The 14,390-nt window shown below is 39.9% G+C and overlaps 1 protein-coding gene and 1 long non-coding RNA gene across 4 annotated transcripts; one reads left to right on the top strand and one right to left on the bottom strand.

The window, feature by feature from the left end:
• The first annotated feature begins 3,523 nt into the window (after positions 1 to 3,523).
• Positions 3,524 to 8,360, top strand: LOC147864322 (two-component response regulator-like PRR37). 3 transcript variants are annotated; one of them, XM_087320067.1, is made up of 8 exons: positions 3,524 to 4,405; positions 5,048 to 5,209; positions 5,332 to 5,465; positions 5,792 to 5,950; positions 6,035 to 6,167; positions 6,262 to 6,697; positions 6,799 to 7,807; positions 8,016 to 8,360. In XM_087320067.1, the coding sequence occupies exons 1-8, from the start codon at positions 3,643 to 3,645 to the stop codon at positions 8,118 to 8,120; spliced, it is 2,901 nt and encodes a 966-aa protein (XP_087176193.1). In that variant the 5' UTR covers positions 3,524 to 3,642; the 3' UTR covers positions 8,121 to 8,360. The 3 variants fall into 3 exon arrangements, with proteins under 3 accessions (XP_087176193.1, XP_087176192.1, XP_087176194.1); XM_087320066.1 differs by having other exon boundaries at positions 3,525 to 4,405; positions 6,035 to 6,173; XM_087320068.1 differs by having other exon boundaries at positions 3,528 to 4,405; positions 6,041 to 6,173.
• On the bottom strand, positions 5,631 to 5,833 carry LOC147864323 (uncharacterized). The gene is made up of 2 exons (XR_015529837.1): positions 5,698 to 5,833; positions 5,631 to 5,660 (listed from the first exon to the last, which is right to left on the bottom strand). It is a non-coding gene; the product is annotated as an uncharacterized LOC147864323 (long non-coding RNA).
• Positions 8,361 to 14,390: the final 6,030 nt, after the last annotated feature.

Here is a 14,390-nt window from a genome sequence, read left to right as displayed (position 1 = left end):
CCGTCATGTCCCGTTGCCGGATACTATTGAGCTCTTGCCAAAGCTGCAACTTTCGAGCTGTGGTACTTGTGGCGAAAATTTTCCAGAGATTTTCCTAGGCCTCGTTCAGCGACTTTGCGTCTCTGATGTAGCCGAGCATCTAGTTGTGCACACAGGACGCGAGGTAATACAACACTTTGCTCGTTCCTTGCTCCCATGCCGGGAAGTCCTTGTGTCGTATTCGGTGCCACTTCATTCGCTCCATCGACATAGCTCTAGTAATCGTGTCTGAGCAGGTACTGGTGCATCTTGTAAGACCAAGATGCATAATTTCTTTTGTCGAGCTTCTCCGTCAGAAGTGAGCTTGCCATCCCTCTGTCCATTCTTTCTTCGATCCGTTCTCTTTTTCTGAAGTTAGGCCTTTTGTCAGCAGTAGAGGATTCACAACCCTCACACTTTGATATCATGAAAAGAATTACATGTGGAAGCTTGAAGACCTAACCGACTTCATTGGATGTTAACAAGAAATATACACAAGTTTAATGGAAGCTTCAAACCACACAGAGAGTACACAAGAGAGATGGAGAGAGAGTAGAACAACATAAACTCAAATTCAAAATATCACTCTGTACATACACATGTCCTATTGAACACTTTTTATACAAGTCCTTAAAAGGACTGACAAATACTTCAATTCTCATACAAACGACTGACCCTAACTCCAAGGAATATGCCTACGTACTAGGCTAGGATTGTAGGCCTCTGACGGCCTACCGGTTACAATCCGATCCGTCTCACCAATCCGGCTCTTAGTTCCGGACACTGATCCAGTTCTCTGTTCCAGATACCAATTCGGCTCCGGCTTATTCAGCCGATCTGGATCCGGTTGAGCTTGTCCGCTCAACAACCATTTACATAACTAGCCTAAATAGGCTTGACTCAAAACCTATTTACATTTTCCGGATACTCATCCAGACTTCATCTGGTTTCCGACCGGGTGTAGCATTTTCCTTTATCTTGAATTCGGCACATCCGAAAGGGACCTAATTCCCAACACTAGGGTCTTATATAGTACCTCAAATCCATGTAAACCATGGTTACTTTGAGGATAACTATGGTTACTTTAACAAAACCATTGGCTTTGTTTTATGCACAAAACCATGGGCTTGAAACTATGGTTTTCGTGCACGTGGTTTTGTTGAATATGTAAAGTGTATCTATAAAAACTAAAAGACTCAATAGTAGCTTCCTTATTCATAAATACAATTGTTATTCCTTGAAGGTGCAAGGTTCAAATCTTGCCTGGCACGTCTAGCTTATTTGTATTGTTATTTTATTTCCTATCCAAAGGTGGTTTCACACTATTTGTCAAAAGCATTACAACAATGTAACTTACACAAAGTGCATAAATGCCTTCATCCTCGATAGCAACACCAAATGTAGAGTGATTTTCTCATTAACGGTTCTTTTCTAGGTTGGATTGTTATCGAGAACAAGTAAACATGCACCCTTTTTGCTAGAAAAGTGGGCAAAGAGTGGGTGTCAATCCACCTTCATGTGTACTGCTAACTATCTAACTTATGTTAACAAACTCTCTTAATGACTGTAAATGTAAACCTACACCAATGCTTAATCAAATAATATTGTAATAGACTTGACTTAGATTCTTAATCGTACCTCTCACATTACACCACCACAACTTCTAAGTAACATCCTTGGCCATATATCAATGATGTATTATCCCTTAGTGTGTGTCATTACTTGGCCGTGTTAATGTCATGTAATTCCTCAATGGGCGTCTCTTAAAATTCCTTGCTTTCCATGTTCCCCTCATATAGAATGAGTATTTTAATACACTCTCTTGGTACAACACCTTTATCATGGTAATCCCGCTTCTCCAAATAGCCAATTGATGGTGATTGTCTTTCGTTTGTCCTTTCAAGAATTAGTGCCTTGTTTTTTTTTTCCAAAAAAAACTAGTTCCATTAGTGCCTTGTTATGAAGTTGTAAATTGAGTTGTAGGAAACCCTCATGTATTGTTTCCATCATTTTGCAAACAACTTGTGTGATCATTGCCCTTGAACTTTTTGTCTCTGAGGTCATGTTGCATAACACTAACGTGATATGGTTGTTGGTATGAGACGCTAGAGGGAACAAGCCACTATATATTGTCTCTATGTTCCAAGTATGTATAACTTGTGCCTTGTAACATGTCCAAGTTGAATAGGCTAGGTATTAATATTGGTAATTCACATCTCCAACTAGAGGAAAAAGGTAAAATCAATATACATGTTTACAAGATGAAGATACCTAGTTGCATAGCTCCTGAATGTAATAACTTATTATTTTATGGGTGTGAAATTGTCCACACCCAATCATGGGCAAGCAACTATTATTTTTTTAATTTCAATACAACATTTTCCACGACCAATGTTTTTGTGCCATATTGACTATAAGTTTGAACCAATTACAATGTTAATTCTCTTGAGCCTCAACAATGAACACAAGAAAGCAATATATAACAAGGCTCATATATTTTCTCTGGCACAAATGATTTTATTTATTTCTATTTTCTCTACGACATCCACATTGCATTTTATTTATTTATTTATTTATTTTGGGGGGGGGGGGGGGGGTTTACAATTTGCACCAAGGTTCAAATTTATGTACCTTATCTCAATTCACAAAACCCTTTTTCTTTTTAAAATTGATTTATGAGATTTGGAGTATAAAACATTGATAAAGTAACAAATTCATGTGATGTATAAATTGTCAGCAATTGGGGTAAAAAAGACAATGAGACAAAATTTTGGCATTGTCAAGTGAATAGGGGGGGGAGGGGAGCAACTCCAATGGAGACGACTGATTAGCAGAGAACAGAGTCTCGAGGGCCAGGCAAGCAAATGAGAGAGAGAGAGAGAGAGAGAGAGAGAGAGAAGCATATGTAGTGACAGCAAGCAAATGAAGGAGGCGAGGCATTGGCGGTGGCGGTGGCTCGAGGGCCGGGTAAGCAAACCAGAAAGAGAGGAAGAGAAATTCCATCTCTAATGGCAAGCGAGCCGAAGGAGATTAGAGACGAGCAAGAGAGCATAAACATTGAGTGTGTGAACCAAAAGAAGAAGAAAAAGGAAGAAAGAGAAGAGAAGAGAGAGGCTCCTTTTGCATGTGCAATTAAAAAAACACGGACGGAAAAAGGATACATATGTAAATATGTTATAGCGAAGGAAGGAAGGAAGGAAGGGACATATATGTAAATATGCGAAACAATACTCATAATAAATCATATTAATATATGAGAAGAGAGAGAGAGAAAATATCTGCTGACGTGGAGGGTCTGGGGGAGCGGCTTTGGATTTGGGCCACGCCCCCCGAGGCTCCTCCCTGGAAGATCTCATCTGCCACGCTGGCGCCACGTCAGCCTCCCCGCCAATCAGCCTCCCCCTCCCTCTCCGACGTGGCGGCCACGTCATCCCTTCCTTCCCCCCTTCTCGCCACGAAGAAGATAGAGAGGAAAGTTTCTGTCTCTGCTCTGTCTTCTTCTTCTTTTTCTTCTTCTTCTTCTTCGTAGCTTTCATGGCTTCTTCCTCATCTCTGCGACACTCCCAAAACAGCTAACTCCTCGCACTTCCTTCTCTTCTTCTTCTTCTTCTTCTTCTTCTTCTGATGAAAACACGGGCTTCTCCATCCCCTGCATCTCCTTCACCGCCCCCCGCAGGTCCTAAGACTCGCTCGGCCACCGCACTAGCAGATGAAGATTCAGAACAGAAGCCGCAAATTTCCGGCCGGTTCAGGGTTAGGGTTCCCAATAAGGAAGAAATTAACCGTGAGAATCACATATGCGTTGGTAAGGGTAAGGGACATGAGAAAAATGAGGACCCGAGAAGCAGGGATTGTGTAAATGGAGGAGATGATGATGGGAATGACTCCATCAAACCAGGTTGTTTTGCCACTGCTGACCCTGCATCTAGATTAGATCAGATGGTTCTCGTGGAAGGGGCCATAGAGGACTCGAACCTGACCCAATCGCTGCAAAAGGTGGCTTCTCAGGGCGGTCGGATTTATATAGATGGGCAGGAAGACATGGGTGGTTTTGCCTTGCCGGGTAGGTTAGATGAAATGGTATCAAATCGGGGCTGCTTGTTGGCAGAAGGGGTGATGGAGAAATCGAATCGGGCCTGTTCCCTGGCTGAAGGGGCTATGGAGAGATCAAATAGGGGTCGTTCATTGCAAGAGGTAGTTTCTCGACAAGCGTGGTTTCTCCAAAACCAGCAAAAGAGGCAAGTTAATGCTGCAACGGCTCGCACCCTTCCCGCGATACGATGGGAGCGTTTCCTTCCACAATACCAACTCCGGGTTTTGCTAGTAGAGGACGACGATTCGACCCGACACGTTGTCACTGCTCTCTTGCGGAATTGTAGTTACGAAGGTCAGTTACTTCGTTCCCTTACCCTACTATTTTCTTTGTTCTTTTGCACTAGCAATTTCTCCTTCTAAGTGATTGTTTTTGACACGTTTTAAGAATTTGCTATCTAATAACCAACCTTTCTATGAGATCGCTCTGTCTCTATGTTTTTAGGTGATTGTTATAGTCGGTCCTCACAACAACTACTTGATGGACTGACATTATAGAATGCACCCCTATTTGAGAAGAAAATTCTCTCTCAGATTGCCATACAATTTCTCTCGTTGCAAAGAATCTAACAAGTACTTGATGCCATTGAATTTCTCTTTCTGGATTGAATATATCAAGTACGCTTGATGTCATCGAGTTTCCCTTCTAAGTAGTCAATGCATGAGTAGCATAGTGAATTGTTCTTTTCAGGAATAATTTAAAAAGTTCTCGAGTCATTAATACTACGGTTTTTTCGCAAGATTTATTTATGGTTTAGGTTTTGATTATAACATGATCTTAACACTAATGAATTAGGAATAGAAAGAAGTATTTACATATCATGCACAATGGCATGGTGTAGCAAGAAGTACATACAGTGAAGTATTGTGTAGTAAGAATTAATGCAATGTTATATCTGCATACAAATTAGTTACTAATTCTTGCGCGCATTTGCAGTGACATCGGCGGCTTCTGGTTTGTTAGCATGGGGTCTATTGGTGGCGCAAACATGCCAATTTGACATAGTCTTAACAGAGGTTGTAATGCCGGGCCTCTCTGGCATCGGTCTCCTCTCAAGGATAATGGCTCGAGAAACTCTTAAACATATCCCTGTTGTCAGTAAGTTTTTACTTTGTTATCTCTTTGTCAGTTGTCACTCATTAGAAAAGTTCTTTTGTTCATTCTTTTGTTATAATATAACACTGGCTGTTTCTTCTTTTTTCCTTTTGTCTGCACTCCAGTGATGTCTTCACATGATTCCATGGGAATTGTTTTTAAGTGTTTATCCAAGGGAGCCGTAGACTTCTTGGTTAAACCTGTCAGAAAGAATGAGCTAAAGAACTTGTGGCAACATGTGTGGAGAAGATGTCGCAGTGTAAGTTCTTTTTGCCACCTCAGTTATCGGTAAACAAATTTGATAACTCCAATTAAGAAATTATCGATGTTTACTAGAACTTTGACAGAACAGAATGTTATATTTGCTTACTGAATGTTCATTCGTGTCCTCTCTATCTCATATTTATGCATGTGTATCTTTGCATTTTCCTGATGGAATTTCTCTTTTAGCTTTCTATTCTGGACTTTCTCCCTTTAATTGTATAAGTTACTGAAAGATTACCAAGAACTTCTTGACCTGTTCTCATTAATGATGGGAATATAACGGTGTTAATGTTTGTGGGAGATATGTTTGTTTGTATGCAGTCCAGTGGTAGTGATTGTGGCAGTGGCAGCCGAACTCAGAAAACTAGTCATCATCGTCCCATTGCCAATGATGATAATTCTAATGGAAGCACTGATAATGACAACACCAGCAGTGAAATAAATCGGAGAGGTGGAAGTGATAATGGGAGTGGAACTCAGGTTAGTTGCATGTCTTAATTATTCTAGTTATTGTTCAGAGAAGGCTGCATTTATTCACAAAAGGTTTATGGGGAAATTTCATAGCTTCAGGGTTCATGGACCAAACGAGCCGTTGAAGTCGAAAGCTCTCAACACACGACATTTGGAGCATTTCTCCAGCCTACATCTGGCATGGTACAATATGAGAAAGGATGCTCATCACAGTTGGAAAGGATTGGTCGAGGTAAAATCATGTTTTGAATCTTTCATGCTTATGGTGCTTTCTCAGTTTACCATGTGTCTGATTGTTCTCTTATGTGTATTGCGTGAAGATACATTGGATCATGCTTCGGGTAATGTTCTTGATAAATCATCATTGATGCTGGTTAAAACGGAGCCTAATTTCTCTTGTGATGAAGAACGAGGAACCACTGGGAGAGTTGCTGCTATAGGCTGTGATAAAGCAATGCCATTGGAGGATGATGCTGGAAGCACACAAGATGGTTCAATTAAGGCCATGGATCTCGCTCGTAAAAGCAATGGCAATGGTGAAGAGCAACAGGGAGAGAGTGCTGATGTTGATGTGCTGCTGGAAAACCACGCAAGTAACTCTCCAAGTTCCAAGGAGAAATTTGTATCAGATTCGAGCTCGCCGTCTACAATGGAGCTTATGTTTAACCATCCAAGCTCCATCAACATTGAAGAAAAGAGAGATAGGGAAGGACGAATCCCTGGCTTGCGACATTCATGCTCATCTGCATTCTCAAGGTAGTTTTTGTATTTCTGCGCAGTAGGTTCAAAATCACTCTGAACTGTTTCTCTGAATAACTTTGGTCTCGACAATGCTAAACAAAAACATTGGATCTTAGGTACAATAATAGCTCAGGATGCCATGCAATTAAGTCATCAGATGGAGTCCCTCAGTCTGGTTCTGGACATGGAACCCAGGCTTTCCAATCCTCTGTTGCTGCATCAACTCAAATGCAGAGAATTATGCCTACGGAAGGATCAGAATTTTCTACTCCGCCACCGCCTTACCTCTCCCATGGATCACATTTATGTAACAATGAAGATAATAACAGTATGCTCCCCTCAATGAAAGATGGTGATATTACTACATCCTGTAAAGGTGACAACGAATCATCACCTGCGCAACATGTATCAGAAACAGATAAAGCACCTTTGTCTCCCGGAAAGTTTCATGACAATGCAAAGAACCAGGTGATACCGATGGTTCACATGCCCGATATAGAAAGAGTAGAGGGCGATGGTGACTATAATATAGCATTTGACCAAGGAAATCCTCATGAAAGATCTCAACAAATTCATTACCATACCCATCATCATAAGCATCACCATCACCACCATGTTCAACATCATTTTCATTACCATCATAAGTACACACCCCAGCAGAGGTCTGAAATGTTGCAGATCGAAAGCCAGACTGTTACAAATGCAGGATCAGGTGCACCTAAATCTGGACCATCTAGTAGTGTCCCGGGTCCTAACAATGGCCGAAGTGGTAGCAGTAATAACAACAATGGAAACAATGGGCAAAGTGGTAGTAGCAACGAAAACAATGGAAACAATGGGCACAGTGGTAGCAGCAACAATGACAACAATGGAAGTGCCACAGGAAGTAACAATGGGGGTAACGGCCATAGTAATGGCCAAAGCACTATTATATTGCCACCTCTGGATTGTGGAGAGCATATGATTATTCAAGCTAACAATCGGAGTGACGAAGGGATAGAGAAGTGTCTCATATCTGCTGCACCAGGTCCTCAGTCTTGTCTTGATCCGAACCGATCAGCCACAAGAGAGGCTGCCTTGACCAAGTTTCGCCAAAAGCGGAAAGAGAGATGTTTTGAGAAGAAGGTAATATACACATTTTATGTTCCGACTAGAGAGAAGGCCCTTCGATTAGTAGAATAAAACTACCCAAATGGCTAGGTGATCTTTGGCAAATATTAAGTCATGCTTTGAGATTTGGGAGTAGCTTAAAGGCTTCCAAAGATACCTATTGTTAGTTGGTAAAATACAAAAAACCTATTGTTGATTTGGTCTGTCATTTTGTTATCTGTAGGTTCGGTACCAAAGCCGCAAGCGGTTGGCAGAACAACGGCCAAGGGTGCGAGGTCAGTTTGTAAGACAATCCGTGTATGATTTTTCGGTCACAAAGCCAGATTAGGTTAGGTTTAAACTCCCAACTTCTCTATGTATGCATGTATGTATGTATGTATGTGTATGTGCAACATTTTCAGTTCGACAGCCACAATAGGCTAGCACTACCCATTCTCTTACTACCAGCTGATTTGTGCGTCCGTGCAAATCTTATGTTCTATTTTTTTGGCTTTCAAGAACTAAATGCACAACTGATTTTTAAAAGATAAAGAAAAGTTTTTTGGTGATGTTATTTAGTCACCATTTCGCATGTTTTCCCATCTCTATACACAGTATTGATGGGATCATCTATGTGCATTGTGTTATGGTACATGGCCACTCTATTCTTGCTGCCTCCAATATATCATGAAGTTTTTATGCACATGGATATATCACACATTTTGAACACAAATATATTGCACGACGGTCTTTTATTTCCCTTGATAACATTTCTAGCACTTGGTGAAAATCCAGCACATGGTGAATTCTGCTTTGTAATGATAGGAAAAACAGCATTGAACGATCAAAAAGTAATATCACCACAAATGCTTGGTTTCCTCCAGTTAGTTCTATGTGATAACCTTTCGTGCACTCTTAACCTGATATTCCTCCAAAACCATAATAGCTCTAAATCCCACAACCATGTCCACAGAATGCCCTATATCTCAAAACTAGACTCAATAATGACCACAATAATATGCCTTGAATCCTAAATTTTAACATTAGCATGAACATGAAAATCCTTCATGCAATGTGAAATATGAGGCATTTTCTTAACTTGTATGCATGCACCGTCTTTTTATGGGTTACTAATCATAAACATGGCTAGCTAATATAATCTAATTAATCATCATTAATGATTTTATAAAGATCCGACCACACATTCAAGTCTGATCTCTCTACGATTCTCTCTAAGTCTCTCATTAAGTTAATGGGTTGGGGTCTATTTTTACAACCTTTTCTAGCTATTTTATTTCAGCATTTGCACTCTCTTTACAATATATCATTGAAGACACAAGAGTTGAGTAAAATAAAACTCAGTCCTTGCCATGGGCTAGTGGTCTCCCTCACCCTCAAACATTCAATAAATGGTCAAACCTAGTAAGTTGGGGGTCAAAAAGCTCCCAAGTTAAGGTTATGCTTGTGAAGACTCTCTATACGTATAAATTGTGCATTGCAAACAAAAAATGAACCATTTGAGAAACTAGAAACCTTCAAATACCTTACTATTAGTATCAATTGAACATAGATATGTCACCATGGAGTAGGAAAGAGGGTTTATTGTGTATTTAACAACATTGGCATAGAACCAAACAAATAAGTACTCAAGAAATAAATGTTTTAGCGCTTTGGTGATACAAAAGCTTCTCCATATGATTAACATATAGGTATCGTTGTTGGTTTGAACAAATGCAAATGATCCTTTTAATTTTGGTCAACAAAGATAGTGTTTAAGTAAATGTTATCGATAGGTTAGTCATTAGGGTTACCAATTTGATTTATTACAAGGACTTGAGACATGTTATAAGGTTAGTTCTTCACAATTAGTCATTGAGTTGTATATGTTATGTTGCCTTAAGAGCACATGAACTAGAGCTTCTTGTTGTATCATTCTTTCTATTGTAATATGTACCTAGCATGAGAAGAGAAATTGAATATGTAGAAAAATTAATACTAGGATAATGGCGTTTTGTCTCCAAATAGGACATGGACAAAAGCTAGAACACTTAAAATGCAAAGAAGTTTCAACGCCAAATTATTAGCTTTTCATAAAAGGGGAGTAGGATAGACAAGCATGGTAACACCCTAGTATCAACACCTCAAGTTCAACATATGCTCATTTGCTTGATGAAGGAGAGGTAATCTATACCACTCTCTTTGAGACCAATGGAATCTATGATGATTAGGTAGTATGTACTTAATGATATAGATGGTTGTACAAAACACTTTCATTTAGTATGAGTGCAACTTCTTCTTGTTGACCATGCCATTGGCAACTTCTACAATGTTGGCGATTCTTTTGCTTAGCTACATTGTCCTATTGTGGTGTGTATCCACATGTGAATTGGTAATGCATTATCTCTTATAGGAGGAATGCCACAAACTCATTGATGAAACTGGTTGAATTGCCAGCTGGAAGGAAGCCACTAACCTGAAAATGGGTTTTCGATACAAATATGTATCCGACTCAGACAAACCCAAGTACAAAGCTCGGCTCGTTGCAAAGGGATTCAAACAAGAATACGGGGTCGACTACGACGAGATATTCTCACCAGTAGTCAAGATGACCACCCTCCAACTCTTACTAGGAGTTGTGATGACAGAAGACCTAGAGCTAGAGCAGCTGGATGTAAAGACGACATTTCTACATGGAGATTTGGAAGAAGACATATATATGTCTCAACCGGCAGGCTTCTCGACGACGGGGGATGAGAGTCACCTCGTATGTCGACTAAAGAAAAGCCTATATGGCTTGAAACAAGCACCGAGGATGTGGTACCAGAAGTTTGATTCCTACATCAGGCAACTTGGATACCGTAGAACTGACTTCGACCCATGTATGTATGTTCGGCAACTACCCAACGAGTCTAGGATCTACCTGATCCTATATGTCGACGACATGCTGATTGTAGGAAGCAATCAAGTAGATATTGGAAAACTGAAGCGGAGCCTTCAGACAAGTTCGTGATGAAGGAACTCGGACCTGACACATACTCGGCATGAGGATCGAGTGAAATCGGATGACTAAGACTCTCTGACTCTCCCAATTCGACTATATCCGGAAGATGCTGAAGTGCTTCAATATGGAGAAAGCGAAGCCAACACCAACACCGTTTCCGACGTCAATCCGACTATCGAATAGAGACTCTCCTTCAACAGACAAGGAGAGAGCTTAATGGAAAGATGCCCTACGCATCGGCCATAGGAAGTATCATGTACGCAATGGTGGCGACCCGACCCGACCTAACCTATGTTGTAGGGTTGGTGAGCCGGTACATGTCAAACCGAAAACGGAAGCATTGGCAGGCCGTTAAGCACATCTTCAGGTACCTGAGAGGGACCGAAGATACACAACTGACTTCCGGTTTGACAACCTCAACCGAAGTTGAAGGCTACACCGATTCTAACCATAGATTGACATATTCGCATTCGTGGGGGTTACCATACAAATACATACGAATACGCATAAGAATACATGAAAAAATATTCGTTTAAAAAAAAGAAAAAAAAAGAGTTCCTACTTTTTAGTTTCTAATATATATATCATATAACAAAGAGACTTTCACATTAAATATGGGATATTTAACTTGACATTAAAAAGGAGTCTTACACTAAATAATATTTTTATATAATAAATGGAAAACTTAAAACTTAAAAGTATTTGTTTTATTTTTAATAAATATAAAATAATAATAAATAATAAATAAAAGGTTCATTAATTTCCCACTTTACTCTCCCACAAAAATTGATATTTTTATCTATTATTAAAAGGGAACTTCATACTAATAATATTTTTATAATATATATAAAACTTAAATGTATTTGTTTTATTTTTTAATAAAACGAAAAATAAATAAATAAATAAATGTAAATAAATTAACTAAATAAATTAACTAAATAAAAGGTTCCCATAAATTTCATATTTTTATTTCACATTAAAAAGGGGAACTCACACTAATAATATTTTTATAATATTGATCTTAGATGTATATGTTTTAATTTTTAATAAAAATAAAAATAATTTTTTTTTTTTTTGTAAATAAATAGAATAAATAAAAGGTTCTCACAAAATTTTATATTTTTATCTCACGTTCTTATAATAGATTAAAAAATTTAAATTATTTGTTTTATTTTTAATAAATAAATAAAAAATAAATAAAAGGCTCATTAATTCCCCACTTTTTACTCTCTTGACATTAAAAAGGGGACCTTAGACTAATAATATTTTTATATATAATATATAAAATTATGTTTTAAAATAATAAATAAATAAACAAATGGTTCTATAATATTCTTGGGGTCATTTTGTATTCTCGAATTTTACAAATATTACGGATGTCGAATATTACGAATTTCACGCATGGGTCAATCTATGATTCTAACTATGCTGGAAATACATATAATCGGAAATCGACATCAGGCCACATCTTCACCTATGGTGGTGGTGCAATATCATGGAGGTCAAAACTTCAAGATTGCACGACTCTGTCTACCACAGAAGACGAGTACATAGCGATATCGGAAGCAACAAAGGAAGCGATCTGGTTGCACCAATTGTCAGCTGACTTCTCAGATACAAGCAAAAACAACCGGCTATCGCCAACCATCCATTGCAATTCACAGAGCGCAATACACCTCATCAACAATCCCGTCTACCACGCAAAGATGAAGCACATTGAGGTGCGGTAGCATCACATCCGGGAGCTCGTAACCAAAAAGAAGCTCGAAGTCGGGAAAATCGACACTGAGGTGAACATCGTCGATTGCTTGACGAAGCCACTCCCAGATCTACGCTTCAGAGCACTAAAGACAAAGATGGGACTACGACAAGCAACCGAGTAGAAAAAACAGGAAGCAATCAAGCAGAAATAAGGAAGTTGAAGCGGAGCCTTCACGACAAGTTCACGATGAAGGAACTCGGACAAGCCTGTCACATACTAGGCATGAGGATTGAGCGAAATCGGATGACCAAGACTCTCCGACTCTCCTAGTCTGACTATATCCGGAAGGTGTTGAGGCGCTTCAACATGTAGAATGCGAAGCCAGTACCAGCACCACTTCCGACATCAATCCGACTATCGGACAGAGACTCTCCTTCAACGGAAAAGGAGAGAGAGCTTAATGGAAAGATGCTCTACACATCGGCCGTAGGAAGTATCATGTACGCAATCGTGGCGACCCGACCCGACCTAGCCTATGCCGTACGAGTGGTCAGCCAGTACATGTCAAACCCAGGACGAAAGCATTGGGAGGTTGTTATGCACATCTTCAGGTACCTGAGAGGGACCGAAGATACACATCTGACTTTCGGATTGACAACCTCAGCCGAAGTCGAAGGCTACACTAACTCTTACTATGACGGAAATAAGGACAATCGGAAGTCAGCATCAGGCTATATTTTCACCTATGGTGGTGGTGCGATATCATCGAGGTCGAAGTTTCAAGAGTGCACGGCCCAGTCGACCACAGAGGCCGAGTACATAGCAACATCGGAGGCAGCGAAGGAAGTGATCTAGTTGCACCGACTGTCTGTCAACCTCTCATCTACAAGCCGAATTGACCGACTAGCGCCGCCATCTATTGCGACTCCCAGAGCGCGATTCACCTCATTAACAATCCAGTCTATCATGCAAAGAAGAAGCACATTGAGGTGCGGTATCATCACATCTGGGAGCTCATAATCGAGAAGAAGCTCGAAGTTCGGAAGATCGACATTGAGGTGAACATCGTCGATTGCCTGACGAAGTCACTCCTAGATCAACGCTTCAGAGCACTAAGGACAAAGATGGGACTACGACAAGCGATCAAGCAGAAGAAAGCCGAGCGAGGAGCAGAAGGTAAAAGTTGATCAAATCAATCATGATAATGAGCCATGCCAGGCTCAACACGGACCTCACCTTTTCCGATTGGACTATATGCCGACCGACTTGTAACATAAATTTAGACTAGTGTTGTAATCTAGGTTTACGGGGCAGACAACCCCAAATGCATGTACATGTAGGAAAGAGTAGTCCTTTTACAAGGGAGTTTGTTGGCATAAAAGGCTGACTCCTTCCTGTTTGTATCATAGTGTGAACTCATCCATATAGTTAGGGCTTAGTATATAAGCGATAACCTAACGTTGTAAAAGTAGAATCGCTTGATCATCCTATACATCAATTCTCTGAGAGAGAGGGGGGGGGGGGGAGAGAGAGAGAGAGAGAGAGAGAGAGAGAGAGAGAGAGAGAGAACAGGAATAAAGAGAGCTTCCATTAAAGCTTCATCCGTGTGTGTCTATTATCTGTCTATATATTCTTGCCTTCTCTCTGTGTTGTTTGTTGAGCATAACCGATAGGTCCTCACAAACGTTTCCGCACATATTTGTCCTTCACTTGAGGTAGATATCTAACACGTTCGCGTTCACAAGTGGAAGGATCGCGCATTCCACTTGTAGAATATTCTTGAAAATATCCAAATATACCCTCTCTACAAAAATTGGATGCACTAGTATCACATGTTCCACAATTTGATTAGAATTTGCAAAAATAAAAATACATGATAGGTCTACGAGTGGAGATTATTAGAAATTCAAATAAGT

This window comes from Azolla caroliniana, unplaced genomic scaffold (assembly GCF_043228905.1).
Source record: "Azolla caroliniana isolate FFs.n. ecotype wild unplaced genomic scaffold, voAzoCaro1.0.p SCAF_5, whole genome shotgun sequence".
Lineage (NCBI taxonomy): Eukaryota > Viridiplantae > Streptophyta > Polypodiopsida > Salviniales > Salviniaceae > Azolla > Azolla caroliniana.
Note: the sequence above shows the minus strand (reverse complement) of the source record. Positions and strands in the feature narration are given on the sequence as shown.

Excerpts from the sequence above, each read along its gene's own strand:
- LOC147864322 (XM_087320066.1), top strand. The coding sequence starts at position 3,643 with ATGAAAACACGGGCTTCTCCATCCCCTGCATCTCCTTCACCGCCCCCC. Across the intron at positions 5,210-5,331 it reads TAAACATATCCCTGTTGTCA|TGATGTCTTCACATGATTCC; the intron begins GTAAGTTTTTAC and ends TCTGCACTCCAG. Across the intron at positions 5,951-6,034 it reads ATAATGGGAGTGGAACTCAG|CTTCAGGGTTCATGGACCAA; the intron begins GTTAGTTGCATG and ends GAAATTTCATAG.